The 15,963-nt window shown below is 38.1% G+C and overlaps 1 protein-coding gene across 2 annotated transcripts; it reads right to left on the bottom strand.

The window, feature by feature from the left end:
* Positions 1-640: 640 nt before the first annotated feature.
* Positions 641-15,330, bottom strand: braf (B-Raf proto-oncogene, serine/threonine kinase). Of its 2 annotated transcripts, XM_088988805.1 has the most exons (20): positions 15,055-15,330; positions 12,409-12,510; positions 12,026-12,325; positions 11,854-11,957; positions 11,678-11,780; positions 10,628-10,776; positions 10,420-10,539; positions 10,163-10,322; positions 10,052-10,091; positions 8,809-8,928; positions 7,631-7,767; positions 7,428-7,545; positions 6,490-6,574; positions 6,243-6,419; positions 6,101-6,147; positions 5,194-5,312; positions 4,975-5,106; positions 4,069-4,203; positions 3,843-3,996; positions 641-3,400 (listed from the first exon to the last, which is right to left on the bottom strand). In XM_088988805.1, the coding sequence occupies exons 1-20, from the start codon at positions 15,208-15,210 to the stop codon at positions 3,378-3,380; spliced, it is 2,481 nt and encodes an 826-aa protein (XP_088844931.1). In that variant the 5' UTR covers positions 15,211-15,330; the 3' UTR covers positions 641-3,377. The 2 variants fall into 2 exon arrangements, with proteins under 2 accessions (XP_088844931.1, XP_088844932.1); XM_088988806.1 differs by lacking the exon at positions 8,809-8,928.
* Positions 15,331-15,963: the final 633 nt, after the last annotated feature.

Raw genomic sequence — 15,963 nt, 5'->3', positions numbered from 1 at the left:
CAATGAAGCTCTTTCTCCTTATGATACAGCCTTAACTATTTCTTTTTTTTCTCCCTCTTCTTGTACACGCTACAATTTTGAAAACGTCCCAACGTGCCATTTTCAAAATGTGTAAGATCTCCCATGCTTTTTTTTCTGAGCAAATGGTCAGAATTTTGTTTTCTTTGTACACTATTTACAGATGGACAGAATGAAACGAACAAAAAAAATAGTTTTACAGACATGATAGTTTGGTTAAAAAGAACCAGGTGGTGTTTTCTTTCGTTTTTTTAATGTGCAGGCAGCAAAGACAAAGGGGGGATAGTAAGGAACATAAAAAAAGTAGACGCAGGTCACTTTTAAGTTATTTGGAGGCGCAGTTATCTCGAAAATTGACGTTTTTTTTGGAATGGGGAAAAGACATGGAATGCAACAGTGATATGTCAAGACAACAAATCCACATTTTTCAGTCACCGCTTTTGAAAATAGCGAATACATTTCAAACTTAAAAGCAAAATAAGAATCATTTGAAACCTTCCGGAAGCGTATCGGACACTTTTGCAAAAGCTATTGGCGTTTTTAAAGCAAACAACAGAGCATAAACGTCCACGAAACAAAAAGCATGTACTTTGTGATTTTTTTTTTTTTTGGGGGGGGGGGGGGGGGGGGGGGGGTCAAATCATGTAATTTTGTAAAAAAAAAATGTGCAGAAATTTTTAAAAAATGATGTGTTTTTTTTTACGGTGGCTAGCTATTTTGGGATGTTATACCATTTATGAGATTAGCAATTAGCATAACCCAAAGTTGTGCAAAGTATGGAAGAGCATTAGGGCCAGGTTGAAATCTAGCAAATTTGCAAGTTTGAATCTAGCAAATTTGCGACTTTAAATCTAGCAAATTTGCGACTTTAAATCGAGCAAATTTGTGACTTTAAATCTAGCAAATTTGCACATTTGAAACTCACTAATGTGCGACTTTTTTTTTCTCAGTATAATATCCCATCTCTAAAAAACATATATTTCAACCTGGCCCAAATGCTCTTCGGTAGCAAAGACTGTCCAAAAAAAAATACATATCTTTGCTATCCCCCCGCCAAAAAAAAAAAACAAAAAAAAACATTGTAAATAAATGCCTTTCATTCAAAAACCTAGACCTATCATTCCCAATTTTTAACCTCTAAAGCCCCACGCTGCGCATTTTTTAAAATAAAAAGCAAAACACAGACAATTAAATAACTCTTAAGCTGCCAGGAAATAAAAAGCAAAGCACAATCTTTCGTGAAACACTTCAAGGGCGCGACGACGACGAGAAACAACAACAAAATAATGGCGAGCTCAGCTCTCTTCACTTTTTGGATACACATTACAAAATAAAGCCAGAAAAAAATAATAAAATAAGACACATTTTCGCATCGGGTCCTGCAGATGCCAAACATGTGATGCCAAATCCCGGCTTCCAATATCACAATGTGCTTAGTCAATTCTGGACAATGATAATATTAATATTAATAATAACAATACTCTCACACACACAAACACAAAAAGGCAAGTCGCTCATTTGCTTGAATTAATTTCTACAAAGTGCAATGTCTAGAAGTCACAGACTTGGCCAAAAAAAAGCTTGAAAATAATGCTGTAAATATGCTTGTAAATGACAAATAAACACCGTTGGTCTACCAAAATAAAACAAAGAAAAAAAACACACATACTGGAATGAATTCATGTTAACGTGACCAAAAGAGACGTTTTAACTACAAAAGACTTTTTATCAAGTGACACCGCAGCGCGTTTAGTCGTGCTCGTTTTTTTTTAAGAAGTGGAATCCAGGCCAGAGTGCAATATTCAAAGCCACTTAACAAAATAAAAGGGGGAACGGAAATAATGAGGTGCACAAAATGTGCATTGAAATCCGCCCCCCAAAAAAGTTTATAAATCTGAAGATATTCCGAAGCAGCAATTTCCGTAGCAAATGCTTTTAAAATGGAATGTGGATACAACTTCTACGACCCCCCACAAAAAAACTAAACAAGTAGTTATGTCATCACCACCAAAAATATTTTGTTCTATCACTCAAAATGAGATGCGTTGCGTTGATGGACCACCCAAAAAACATTTGCTTAGCTTTCATTAGCACCACCTAAACGTGTTAGCTTCAATTGCCATTAAAAATGACAAAAAAAATGGGATCAACCCAAAAGTTGTCGCTTTTATCATCCAAATACTTTGTATTGCTATTAAAAAAAAATATGTTAGCAAACAAGTTGTTTTTCTTGCCCAAAATGTTTTGGCAGCAAAAACTGGTGAGGTGTTACTATTACCACCCTACCAACAAAAAAAAAAATAATAAAAAATAACTTTACTAACTAAATTAAAACAGTTTCTATCACCAACAAAAAAAAATCCCAAAATAAAAACGTTTCTACCACCCACAAAAAACATATCCCCCCCAAAAAAAATCTCTCACTGACAAAAAAATATCCCAAAATAAAAAATTCTACCACCCCCCCCAAAAAAAATCCCAAAATAAAAAAGTTTCTACTACCCACAAAAAAAATCAGATCCCAAAATTAAAAAAAATCTACCACCCACCAAAAAATAAAAATAAATCCCCCAAAAAAAATTCTACCACCCACAAAAAAAATCTTACCCAAAATAAACATTTCTACCATCCAAAAAAAATACATCTATATTTTTTTAATCTATTTTTGCGTGCCAACATCCTGTCAAAAACGATCGGCAAAATGATTTTGAGAAGTGAACCACAAAAGGCAATGAGCTTTGCTGCTTGACTCAAAGCAAAATTTGCTCCCAAAAAAATTTAAACCGCTAGCAAGCACTAGCTAAAGTCATAGCATGACAAACTTCAAGCTATTTATATATATTAAAAAAAACAACAAATAATAATAATAACAATAATACAGCTTTCAAGTCACACAGTTGGGGTGGCAGTTCCCCCCCGCACAGCCCACCTGCTTCTGCGCTCATGTGGCGAGCTAGCAAGCCGCCCGGCAGAGCGTCGCCCCCTGCTGGCCTGCTTCCAAAGTGCAGCTGGACCCACTTGGGCGTGGATTCCCGTCCCCATCTTCTCGGGGCGGGTTTGCCCCGCCTCCAAATGGTTTTGGGATGGATATCGCAGTGCTTAGTTAGCTTTACCAATTCGTGATTCTTTTTTTTTTTTTTGGGCGGGGGGGGGGGGGGGGTTAGGGGGATGTCTGGATTGATGTTTTTTTTTCGTGATTTGGTTCACGTGTCGCTTTTGGCTAGTTGGCCATCTTGTAAACAGCACGTTGGTTTAAGACTACGTTCCAGTTATTTTTTTTTTCCACCCCCCCAGTGATGAATTAATCCACAGCAAGGACGGCGGGAGGACTTTGTTCGGGCTGGTGAGATGCGCAGCACTTACTTGAATGCTGAAAACTCCCCTGGTTGGAAAAAAAAAAAAACATCAGACATTAACATCATAATAATAATCAGAAGAAGAAGAAAAAGAAGAATACATTTCCTTTCTAACCGCCTTTCAAAACTCTCAAGGTTACTTTACAGTCACAGGATCAGTTTTTTTTTCTGTGGGTGAGCAGCGGCAGCCACATGCGCCAGCGTTCACTCAACCCGGACTAACTCAAATAGATAGAAAGTTAGCGATCTGGCTAATGGATAACTAATAGATAGCTAGATAATAGATAGCAAATAGATAGCTAGTTAGGTAGCCAGCTAGATAGCTAGTAAGCAAATAGATATCAAATACATATGAAGCAAGGTAGGCAGCTAGATAGCTAGCTAGATAGTGAGATTAGCTAGCCACTAAATAAGTAATCTGAATAAACATCGTGACGCATGGTGAAAAGAGTAAAATGTCTACCGTACCGTAGCCCCCCGCCTGGATGGGGGTCTTGGGCGAGGCGCAGGCGTATAAACTGAAGTCCTCCGTCTGAAAGGCGGCTCGGTTTAACGAAGGCTCCGAGGCGCTGCGGTGGATTTTGGGTAACGAGCGAGCTAGCAGCTCGATGGACGCCAAGATCTGACAAAATTCACACTCCTCATTCAAATAGTAATAATCATCATATTAGTCGTAGGACCCGCGCACCCCCACCTGAGGGAAAAGTGGTCTCTCCTCCCTCTTCTTCTTCAAGCAGTCGGCCATGAGTCTCTTCATGGCCTTCGGGCAGTTGCTGCGCACCTTGCTGAGGTCGGGCGACAGGTAACCTCGCCCCACCATGAATATGATCTGCCAGCAACGGCAAAAGGCAGAAACAAAAGCAATAAATGCACAAATCAATAGCTGTCATTAATCAATGAATTTATTGTGAGATTAATCGACTAATAAAAAATAATAATAATTAATTTATTGACAAAGCGGTTTACTATTTATTTATATCTATCTAGTTCTTTATTTGTCTAGTTAGCTACTTATTTATTTAGCTATTTATCTACATTTATGTCTATATGTATTTATTTCTTTATCTATCTATTTATGTATTTATTTATCTCTTTATTGATTGATTTAGCTATTTATCTATTCATCTATTTAGCTATTTATATTTATTTATTCATGTATTTATTTCTTTATCGATCTATTTATGTATCTATTTATTGATTTATTTAGCTAGTCATCTATTTAGCTATTTCTGTATTTAGCTATGTATCTATATTTCTTTATTTATTTACTTGGCTATTTAGCTATGTATCTATTTATCTATTTTGCTGTTTGTATATTTATGTATTTATTTACATAGCTATTTATTTATTTAGCTATTTAAATATATTTCTTTAGTTATTTAATTTGCTGTTTATATTTAGCTATTTGCCTATATTTATTTAGCTATCTATCTATCTATCTATCTATCTATCTATCTATCTATCTATCTATCTATCTATCTATCTATCTATCTATCTATCTATCTATCTATCTATCTATCTATCTATGTATTTATCTATTTCTTGATAGCAGATAAAGCGTTTCAAAAGTAAAAGTGAGCGTAGCCGTCCGAGCTCTCGCCTGATCTCTGTTGTTGATGTTGGAGTAGGGCAGCGCCCCGGACATGAGTTCATACAGCACAATCCCAAAAGCGTAAACGTCCGACTGGAAGCTGTACGGATTCTTGTCCTGAAGTCGGATCACCTCCGGCGCCTGAAGACACGCCACGCCACGCAACGCTAATCACCACACGCAAAACCAAACCACGGCGACGTCCATTCCCAAATCGCACTCACTCACCATCCACAAAATGGAGCCGGATAATTGTTCAAACTGGTGGGAGCCGCTCCAGCGGGACTTGACCGTCGCCAGGCCGAAATCACCGATCTTTACCGTCAGATCCTCATGGAGGAAAATATCTGGGCGGGGCGCGTTCAAGGAAACAATCTTCACCCTCTTTGGCCTACGATTGCCACCTGGCAACATTTGGCAGGTTTTTGTCATTCTCACTCAAATTGCAGGACTCACAAAATCTAGAGTGTAAGAACGACATAAACAGCGTTAGAAACCTCAGTCGCTCTTCTTTCATCAGAAAAAAAAAAAAGAGTTAATTCCTAAATGATATGGGTCTGGAGTTATATGAGCTTGAAATGAGGGCAGATGTCCGAAATACAATGCAATGCATACCTATTGGTTTATATAGCGCTTTAACAACAAAGCGCTAACATGGGGGAAAAAGGGAAATGCTGCACCCTTGTGGAAAGGAAAAAAACATTGACAAAGGCCATGACCAGCGCTTTATCGGCACCTAAGCTGTCTAGTTGACTGCTGGCTATCTGGATATCTACATTCGCTATTTATTTGCTATCCAATAGCTATCTAGCTAGCTATTAACTGTATAGCGGATTGTTAGCTGTCTGGCTGTCGGCTATCTGGAGGTCTATATTCACTATTTATTTGCTATCCATTAGCTAGCTAGCTAGCTAGCTATTAGCTGTATAGGTGATTGTAAGCTGTCTGGCTGGCTGTTGGCTATCTGGCTACTATTTGAGTTACTTCCGGGGTGAGTGACTGTAAAGTGACCTTGAGAGTTTTGAAATGAAATTGATTATTATTATTATAAACAAAACCCAAACAAATTGGGGAATATCTCTATGTCATATTTTTAATTCCCGAATAAATTTGTGAATGAGTTCAAAAAAGATACTGTTGCTCTTCAGATCACGATGGATGATGGACTTGGCGTGCAGGTAACTAAGGAAGAAACACACACAAAAAAAAGAATTATTGGATAGAACGACGACGCCTTTGTTGCTACGACAACCTTTTTCAAGATGGCGGCCGCTTACTCCATGCCCTGAGCGGTCTGCCGAGCGATGTCGATGAGTTTAATCATTTCAAATTTGGTCTCGATGATGTGCAGGTGGTGGTAGAGGCTGGAACCTTCGCACCATTGCGTCACGATGGCCAGTTGGGGCTTGGTGGTGTAGCCCATGAACAACAGGATGTTGACGTGACGCGTTTTCCTGCGAGGTACGAAAAAACAGACACGCTTCAGGGTGGCGGCCATTTAATTTTTTTGGGTGGGGGGGTTACCTGAGGACTCCCACTTCGTTTTTGAAGGCCTGAAGCTGTTGGGGTGTCGGCGCCGTGACGTTCAACATCTTCACTGCCACGTCACCTTTATAAACAATGAAGATATGATTTCTATTTTTTTTATTAATAGTAGTAGTAGTAGTATTAGGAGGAGTAGTATTTTTATAATAAAAATAATACTAATATTATATAATTATATAATATATAATTATTATTATTCTTGCTATCAATACTATTACTATCATTTCTAGTAGTAGTGTAGTAGTAGTATTTATATAATAATAATAACAATAATAAATTATTATTATTATTATTATTGCTATTGTTCCTATTGTTGCTATGAATACTACTATTACTATTATTATTGGATTTGCCTTTGGATTGGATTTGCCTTTATTCGTCTCGCAGTGGAGAAATTTACATTTCATAGCAGCAAAGTTATGAAAGTTATGAAAGTTATGAAATGATTATTATTAATACTACTAGTAGTAGTAGTAGTTTTATAATAATAATAATAATATACAATATATGATTATTCTTGCTATTATTGCTTTTGTTACTATCGTTGCTATTAATACTATTATTACTATTACTACTATTATTAGTACTATTATTATGATTAGTAGTAGTATTTTTATAATAACAATAATAAAAATGAAAAAAATAACAATATTGCTATTAATGCTTATAATACTATTATTACTATGACTACTATTACAACTACTATTACAACTAGTATTCTTCTTTTTCTTTTCTATTATTATTATTATTATTATTATTATTTTATATTCTTATTATTATTATAGTTGTTGTTGTTGTTAGTATTATTATTTTATATGAGATTGCACCCATAAATGAGCTATTTTGGAAATTATTTCCAACTCTTTCTCAAAGTCGTATGGTAAGCAGAGCTGCAATAGCGTCATCAATCATCCTACCGTGCCACTTTCCTTTGAATACGGTCCCAAAGGAGCCGGAGCCTATCCTCTGCCCCAGCGTGATTTGACCCTCGGGGATTTCCCAGTCGTCACTGGAGTCCCGCCTCCCCAGCGTTTTCTGCGTGAGATTTCGTTCATCGTAAAACGGGGAGGGGGAAGGAGAGGGGGGGGTGTAGGGGTTGGCAGTGGCGGCGGGCACCCACCATTTTATTGCGGTCCTCGGACGACGACGACGATTTGCGCTCCCTCTGCGGACACGGCGATTTCTGGGGAACCTTGACGTTGGTCAGGGAGCCGGGGAGCGAGGCGGGGGGAGTGGCCGACAGTCCGGTGGTGGACCCTGGTGGGGTCAAAGGTCGGTGGAAAGGTAACTCATTTCGAACGACGGGGGTGAGTTGGAATGTTTTGAGTGACATGCAGTGGAAACGTGAAGGGGGCGGGGCTTGAATGGGAGATGCGTTTTGGTGTAACTGTGGGATCGAGATGATTTGAGGAGCTTCGTTGCGACATTAAAAAATGATTTGAAAGCAATGTTAAGTCATATTTTTTTAATTATCCAACATCTATTTTTTCTTCATTTTAATAACTAATTTATTTAATTAATTCTTCTTTTCCTTTCGGCTTTTCCCTTGACGGGGTCGCCACAGCAAATCAGTGTCCTCCATCTAAAGTATAGTAATATATAAATATAAAATATATTTATAATATAAATATAAAAATATATTACAAATACAGGCCATTTATTGAATAATATTCTATCAGTAATATGTTTAATCTAAAACTAAGAAATTATATATATTTATTTGTTGAATAAACAAATTGAAAAGTTTATTTCTGGAATTATTTGCATCAAAATTTTAATTAAACAAATATTTACAATTAAAAAATAATATAATCTAAAAATAATAGAATAAAAATAGTATAATAATTAAAAAATAATAACAATAATAAAGATGAAAATGATGTGCATTTCCCAAGAGGAGCAAAAATTGCTCATTTTTAAAAATATTCCAATTATTATTTATAATAATTATTTATAATTATTAAGAGAACAATATACTTTTTTATAGCTTTTTCACTGTAATAATTTTCCAAGTGATTTTTGATTAAAAAAAATAAATAAAAAGCACATATTTTCCGGATTAAAATTTCCATTAAAAAATAAATAAAAATACATAAATAAAAATTGGTGATAATAAAAATGGTGGTGCTATTCCAGACTTACCTGATGTAATTCTTTATATGAAAATAGGGCGGCGATGTTACCCTAAGATTGACAACTGACGGTTTGAGGGACAGTAATGGTGGATGGTGGATGGGAGGACAGTGCAAAGTGAAGATGGCACACGAGAAGAAGACACAGAACGAACGGCCTGACTACCTCGGAACACGGGCTCGGGCTCAAAATCAAAGACTATGTCATTGGGGTAGGAGTATAGGAGGGGGCTTGAGGTCCGGGTTCGGTTCTTCCTCAAGCAGCGGGCGGGGTGGTTCGGGGGGGCTGCAGGGCAAAGAGAGACAGAGACCATCACTGCTACTCACTCACCCTGCGTGCCCGCCGAGACTATCGGACGTCTACTCGCGTGTGATCAGAAAGTCAAGCTTGTTTTATTCAAATGTAAAATATTATGATATGAATGACCGTATTTTCTGCACTACAAGATTTTGTTTTCAAAAGTTGACCGTGCGCACCGGATTGGTGCGCCTGAAGCATGGAAAACATGTTAAAATATGTCTTTCATTATATTCCAGAAAATACGGTAATTAAAATGGATGACACGTTTCTTATTTTTATATGAACGTATAAACCAAAGATTTAAAACAATAAAATAAAGTAAATAAGCTTTATCGTTTGGTGTCATTCGAGAAATGACCAACTTTTAATTCATTAAATTAATTACTTTTTCTTATTTTATCATTATTACAGTGATTTAATGTAAAGAAAATATGTATTATTGTATTTTAATCTTAAGTCTTTTTTTATTTCATGAAAAATATTTTAATGTATTTTTTTTATTCAAGCAAATGCTCCATGGGTCAATCATTAAATATTTTTAAAATTCTTTGTAATTAAAACATTAAATAAATCCATTATATTTTACTACTATATGCCAATTTATGACATCACAACTTGTTTATTTTTAATTATGTATGTTTTTACTTTTATTTTATTGTATTTGCATTTTATTTGTATTTTATTTGCATTTTATTTGCATTTTATTCATATTTTATTCATATTTTATTCGTATTTTATTCGTATTTTATTTGTATTTCATTTGTATTTCATTTTTATTTTATGTGTATTTTATTTGTATTTTATGTGTATTTTTATTGGAAAGAAATCCTTCCAATGGAGTTAAAATCACCACTGGGGAAAAAGGATGATAAAAATGCACGGATAAATAAAAATAATCATAATCACAATCATAATAATCGTAATATTTTTTTTAAAAGGGAAAATGACGTCCATGAGCATCATGTCTAGACTAGAAAGCTTCGAGGGTCTTCAAACACACACACACACACACACACACACACATAAACAACAGTGCACGCAGACACGCGGGATGGTGAGGGCGAGGGAGGGGGAGAGGGAGGATACGAAATGGATCAAAGTTCCTTACCTCCATCCGACCTCACCAGTCCCTGATCTCGGATCAGGTCCTGAAAAAAACAAATGGCGACGAATGAGCGACCCCATCTCGACGTTGACCCGCGAGGCCACCATGACTCACGTCGATATTGACAGGCTCGATGGTGTTGATATGGACGTTGGGGGCCGAAGACGAACGGTCCCGTTGGCCAAACTGGTTGCGGTGATCCTCCTCGGCCGGCCGCAAACTAGGCGGGATGGGGATGGACTTGGACGGCGACAACGTGGCGTGACATATCGACCTGGAGAGACCGCGAGGCTATCGTTAGCGTAGCGGCGCCATGTTGGGGAAACGGCCCCGAGTCGGAAGAAACGGGTTGATGGGGGGGGGGGGCTCACCCGGTGGAGTCGGACGGAGGGAGCGACGGACAAACTTCGGACACGGGGGTGGTCCCCTCGGAGGAGACTTCGTCTTGGGTGAAAGGGTGATGCTCGAAGAACTTGGACACCAGCAGCAAGCTGCGCAGATTGTGAGCATCATTCAACGCCTTTTATTCACTCATTGATTCATTGATTCATTGATTCATTGATTCATTGATCGACTTACTCCAACTGGTCGTAGTTGACGCACATGAGGGGGACCTCGGTGCTGCAGCGTTGGTGGAATTTGTAGCCGCACGTCTGACAGCGGAAACCCTGGAAAAGCAACTTCCTGCAGAAGTCGCAGAAGGCCAACGTGAAGAAGGTCTTCCTCACCTGGAGACCAAAAGGGGCTTTACTCAGTCATATTTTCACAAATACAAATATGACGGATGGTCCATATGACAATTGCCATGACGACGATACCAAGTACCAATACTTTTGATTTCTATTTAGAATTGTATTTTATTTATTATTGCATCTATGCTTGTCTGTGACGGTAATGTCCTTAAGAGCTTTAAAGGGCGCTTGAAATAAAATGTAATATTATTATTATTATATTTACAATTTGAATTCAACACAAGGATGAAAAATGTGAACCATTTATTTATTTATTTTGTGTGTTTATTAATGTATGTGTACATTTGTGTGTTTTTTTTTAATTTCTTTATCTATTTATCTAACTAGTTACCTAGTTATTTATTTATGTATTTATTTAGTTATTTATCTATTTAATTCATTCATTCAATCATTCATTTATTTCTCTGTTTGTTTATATATTTATCCATTTTATTCATTCTTTTGGTCATTTATTTATCCATTTTTTGATTTAGCTATTTTATTTATTTAGTTATTTATTTATTTATTCATTCATTTTTTATGAATATTTATTTATGAATCTATATTTATTTACTTATTTGTTTATTTTCATCTATCTATATTTAATAATTTTATCTACCTATATTTATTTATCTATATGTATTTATTTATATGTCTTTATTTATTTATATTTATTTACATATGTATGTATATGTGTCTATAATTGTTTATATTTATGTATTTTATTTATTTGGTTATTTATTTATCGGTTTGTTTATCTATTTATCTATTAATTCATGTATTTATTTGTTTAATGATGTATCACTGGTATCCCAATATCGACGCGCGGTATCGCTACTCGTCCAATAAATATCAAAAATGATGTTAATATGACTTCAATTTAATGAGCGGTACTCACAAAATTGTGCGTGGTGAGCGGCACATTCTCCAAAACTTCCACGTGTAACTCTTCCCCCGTCAGCCAAGAAATATCCGTATCCCAACCGATCGGCTTCTTTTCTCTAAATATTAAAATATTATGAATTATGATTTTTAAGAATCAGCGCAAATGGAGGAATTGGAATGCGTGCTCACCCGTCTTGTATCCTGTAAACGCCGCAGCACTCCGGGATGAGCCCTCGCATCGTGAGAGCCTTCTTGAGCGAATCTCGCACGGTCATCCCACAGCGGGCGGGTACCTGAACGCAACACGGGAAATATCAAACATGGGTGGGGGGCGTGGCTTCAATGCAATATAATCACGTACCACCGTTCTCTGTTTATTAGGCAGGAAAACCCGAACGATGGGCTTCTGCGGAGAGCGCGGGTTGCTCCGGTTGGCGTCCGCCGGGTTCTGGAGGACGGCCAGGGTGTTTGGCGCCGAGGGGAAAAGCTGAGCGGCCACCCCGCCGCCGCCGCCACCGCCAGACACTCCCATTTTGACCTCCAAGAAATTGGAAACGAGAGTCGGCGAGGAGGATAAGTCGGTGCCGTTGCCCGTAGCCTCCAGAAGCTGCTGCTCCCTTTGCTGCAGGGCGTCCAGCTTACTGGTGTACTCCTCATAGGCCTGCGAGGAGACGGCGAACGGACGGCGAGCTTCAGTGACATTCTTGAGCGACGACGTGGAGTCACAAGCAAATTGAGTCTCACCTCAAGATATATGGACGGAGGATTGTGTTCTCCTCCAAATTTGTCCAGGAGAGCCTCTAAGTGTTCTTGCGTCAACTTGATCATCTGTTTGATGTTCCAGATCTGGTGGGGAACGACAAAGGGAGACACACACACACACACACACACACACACACACACACAGTTTTCAAGCAAAATTATACAGTGAGTAAGAGCCAACTCAGACATACAATTCTATTCGTCAACGTTATTTGAAACTCCTCCTGTGACTTCAACATAGTTCCTTGGCTGCATGGTGTCACCTGATTGCTCCAAAGCAATATTTTTTTTACATGAGATGGCTTTGCTCTGACAACCAATTGAAAATAATCAGACCAATAATACAATAAATAAGCAAACCAACAAATAAACAAATACATGTACACATAAATACATAACATATATGGATAAACAGATCAATAAATAGTAACTCAATAAATATGTATCATTAATTTTTAAAAATAAATAAATCAATAATGGTAAATAAATAGTAACTAATACATACAATTATATGGATAACTAAATAAATAGTAAGTAAATAAAAAGTAAATACATAAACAGATAAATAAATTCTTAAATAAATAAATACATAAATGGATAAATAAACAAATAAATGGATACATAAATAAGTTAACAAATAAACAAATGAACAGGTGTATAAATAAACAAATGCACATACAAAAATAAACAAATAACTAATACAGAACTAACAAATAAATATATGGGTAAATAAATAAATGGACAAATAAATACAAAGAAAAATAAATAAATACATCTACGGACAAATAAATGGACACAAATACATTAATGTATAAATAAATTTGCAAATAAATAAATGAACTGATATACAAATAAATAAATGCACATACAAAAATAATAAACAAATAACTAATAAATATCCAATAAATTAATTCATTCATTAATGGACAAATAAATAAATAGACAAATAAATAAATATATGGACAAATAAATGGATACATAAATAAATGAAAAGATATATAAATAGACAAATTCATACAATGGGATTCAATATACGGTACATTAAATATTGCGGACTCAACCCTGTCATTACTTCACGCTGAAAAACAGGGCCGAGGGGTGAACTATGACTCAATGGGATGTCGAAAAGACAGCTATTTCCTGATATTGCTCTTATTCTCGCCACTTTCAGGAACTGCATCAGATGCTGGCGAGAGGCCTTCCAGCGCGAGTTGAACCACGTGTGAATGACAACCAAAAGTGCCGATCGTATTTTTGGACTTATTATTACTTCACCAGCATTTTATTCCTAATATATTTGCACACCATCAACTACTTATTGACAATAAATCCACTGACGTGACAATTATAGCCGGAATGTAAGCTGCCAAAATAAAATAAAAAGGTAAGCAGAGCTGCACTGAGGGAATTTCCACAATAGCTTTATTGTCATTTTAGTACAGAGAGTAGTTTAAGCCTAATATGATTATTTTATAAGACATGCATTTTATGTACTACAGTTTTTTTTTAATGTTCAGGGTGGGCTTTGACTGGTCACCAGAAATTTAGGTGGGACTGGCATCATCAAACCGACTCCCAGGAGAAACTATAACTACTAAACTACAGCCTGTGACAAAAAAGACCGCCAGCTATAGACCACCACTCACATTCACATCTACTTTATATAGAGGCTTCAACAAACCAAAATATTGAGGGTTTTTTTATTCAAATGTGAGTTGGAAATTAAAAAAAACTCAATATACAGTGCTGCCCTGGAAAAAAATTTCAACAAAATATATTTTGTTTGAGATTTAAACAAAACTACGGTTGATTTATATGATTGGGCGAGTGTATATGTGGGTTTTATAACAATAATAATAATACAATTTTACAATCAAACAATACACAAAACAATAGATAAAATGATAAATAATAAAATAGCTGATAGAACTAGACCATGAATGGATGTTGGGTGGAAGTGCATTCCAGAGTTTGGGAGCAGAGCGGCTGAAAGCTCTGCACCCCATCGTGGTGAGACGGGCGGAAGGCACATAGAGGAGAAGGGAGGATAAGGATCTGAGGGACCGTTTTTTTTCTTCTTTTATTGGTGCTTTTATGTACCAAAGTAACCCGTGCAGCTGCATCGGAGTTCAACCACGACTCAAGCGAGCGAGCGAGCATCCCCTCCACCATCCGCCCCGAGTGGGTCTCACCGGGTAGCACCGTGCACTCTCCCCCTCCAATGGGCAAAAGCGCCATTAATTGCCCCGTCTTTGTTGCGTCAACAGCGGCGTGCGTTTGCGTGCCGTGTCGGCGGCGCCGCAGTGAGAACCGCCCGGAAGGCGAGCAAGGCCCCGAGTAAACACCGACCCTACGACTCAAAGCTTCCCGTCCAACTGCAGCATGCTCCCGCCTCACGCGAGCTGAGAGGTCCCGGGAGCCCTTCCGCGTCGGTTGTGTCCGTCACCCCCGCGCTTCCCCCCGGTTTGTGTCGCATGCCCCCCGCCACCGCCATCCAGCGGAACAGCCGGTGTTTCCTGAACATTTCCATCCAATTAGCCTGGCTCGCAGGACCGTTCGCCGTGCCCACTTGCCTCCCTCCCACTTCCCCGCCGCGACCATCGGCAACCGTAGCCGATGAGCGTTTACCTCCTCGTCTTGCGGACCTCCGGGGATACCCGGCGAGCAGGAGGGCTCCAGGGCTGCACCGAACTCCTCCAGGCTTCTTTCCCCGCCCGGTTGCCGTTCCGAGGTGTCTCCGTTAAAGACGGGCGGTGGGGACTCGGCGCTGCTCAACGCCGCCATTTTAAAGTGGGAGAAAGTGAGTGGAAAATAAGAGAGAAGCGTAATGGCGGCGGCGCGGCCGCCAGAGGGCGACAAAGGACATGTTGAGCTGCTCTGCAACCAATCACACACTCGCAAACATGGATGATAATAATAATAATAGTAGTAATAATCATAATAATAAAGTACACTCTACAGTGATACATGAAAAACACACACAAACAACTACAATTCCAATCCCCCTTAATTCTGCGTTGGTTTTTCAAATACAAATCATGTTCCCCTTAAAACACAGGTGTCAAAGTTAAGGGCCGGGGGCCAAATCTGGCCGCGCACATGATTTTTTTTCGGCCCGCGAAAGCAAGTCAAACTTGTGAAATTGCATGAATCCTAACCAAAATGTCATATTTTTGGATGTAAACCAGAATAACAGTCATTATTCTTGACTTCAGATTTCAAAACTAGTTATTCGTTAATTTGTTGAGCGCTCTATAGGTAATATGTAGAGGGGATTAAACATTGTAATGGCTTCCCCAAATTCATAACGGCCCTTGAGAGGAAACCATAACTACAATGTGGCCCGCGGCAAAAAATAAATAACGCCACTGCCTTAAAAAACCTCACTTGGGCTTTGTGTTTGTTCCATTTTGTTGCACCCTGTGCTAAAATGACAAACACGCTATTTTTGTTCTAATAAATGCACAGAAAATGAATCCATCACACAAACGGCAGGCACGCGGATAAGCCACGTGCGTGCACAACATACATAACATT

The sequence above is a fragment of the Hippocampus bargibanti genome, linkage group LG22, assembly GCF_051943395.1.
Source record: "Hippocampus bargibanti isolate YZ-2025 linkage group LG22, ASM5194339v1, whole genome shotgun sequence".
Taxonomy (NCBI): domain Eukaryota; kingdom Metazoa; phylum Chordata; class Actinopteri; order Syngnathiformes; family Syngnathidae; genus Hippocampus; species Hippocampus bargibanti.
This window is presented reverse-complemented; position numbering and strand designations above follow the sequence as displayed.

Excerpts from the sequence above, each read along its gene's own strand:
- braf (XM_088988805.1), bottom strand. The coding sequence starts at position 15,210 with ATGGCGGCGTTGAGCAGCGCCGAGTCCCCACCGCCCGTCTTTAACGGA. Across the intron at positions 6,148-6,242 it reads CAGACCGCTCAGGGCATGGA|TTACCTGCACGCCAAGTCCA; the intron begins GTAAGCGGCCGC and ends TTTCTTCCTTAG. Across the intron at positions 3,401-3,842 it reads CATCCAGGCGGGGGGCTACG|GGGAGTTTTCAGCATTCAAG; the intron begins GTACGGTAGACA and ends TTTTCCAACCAG.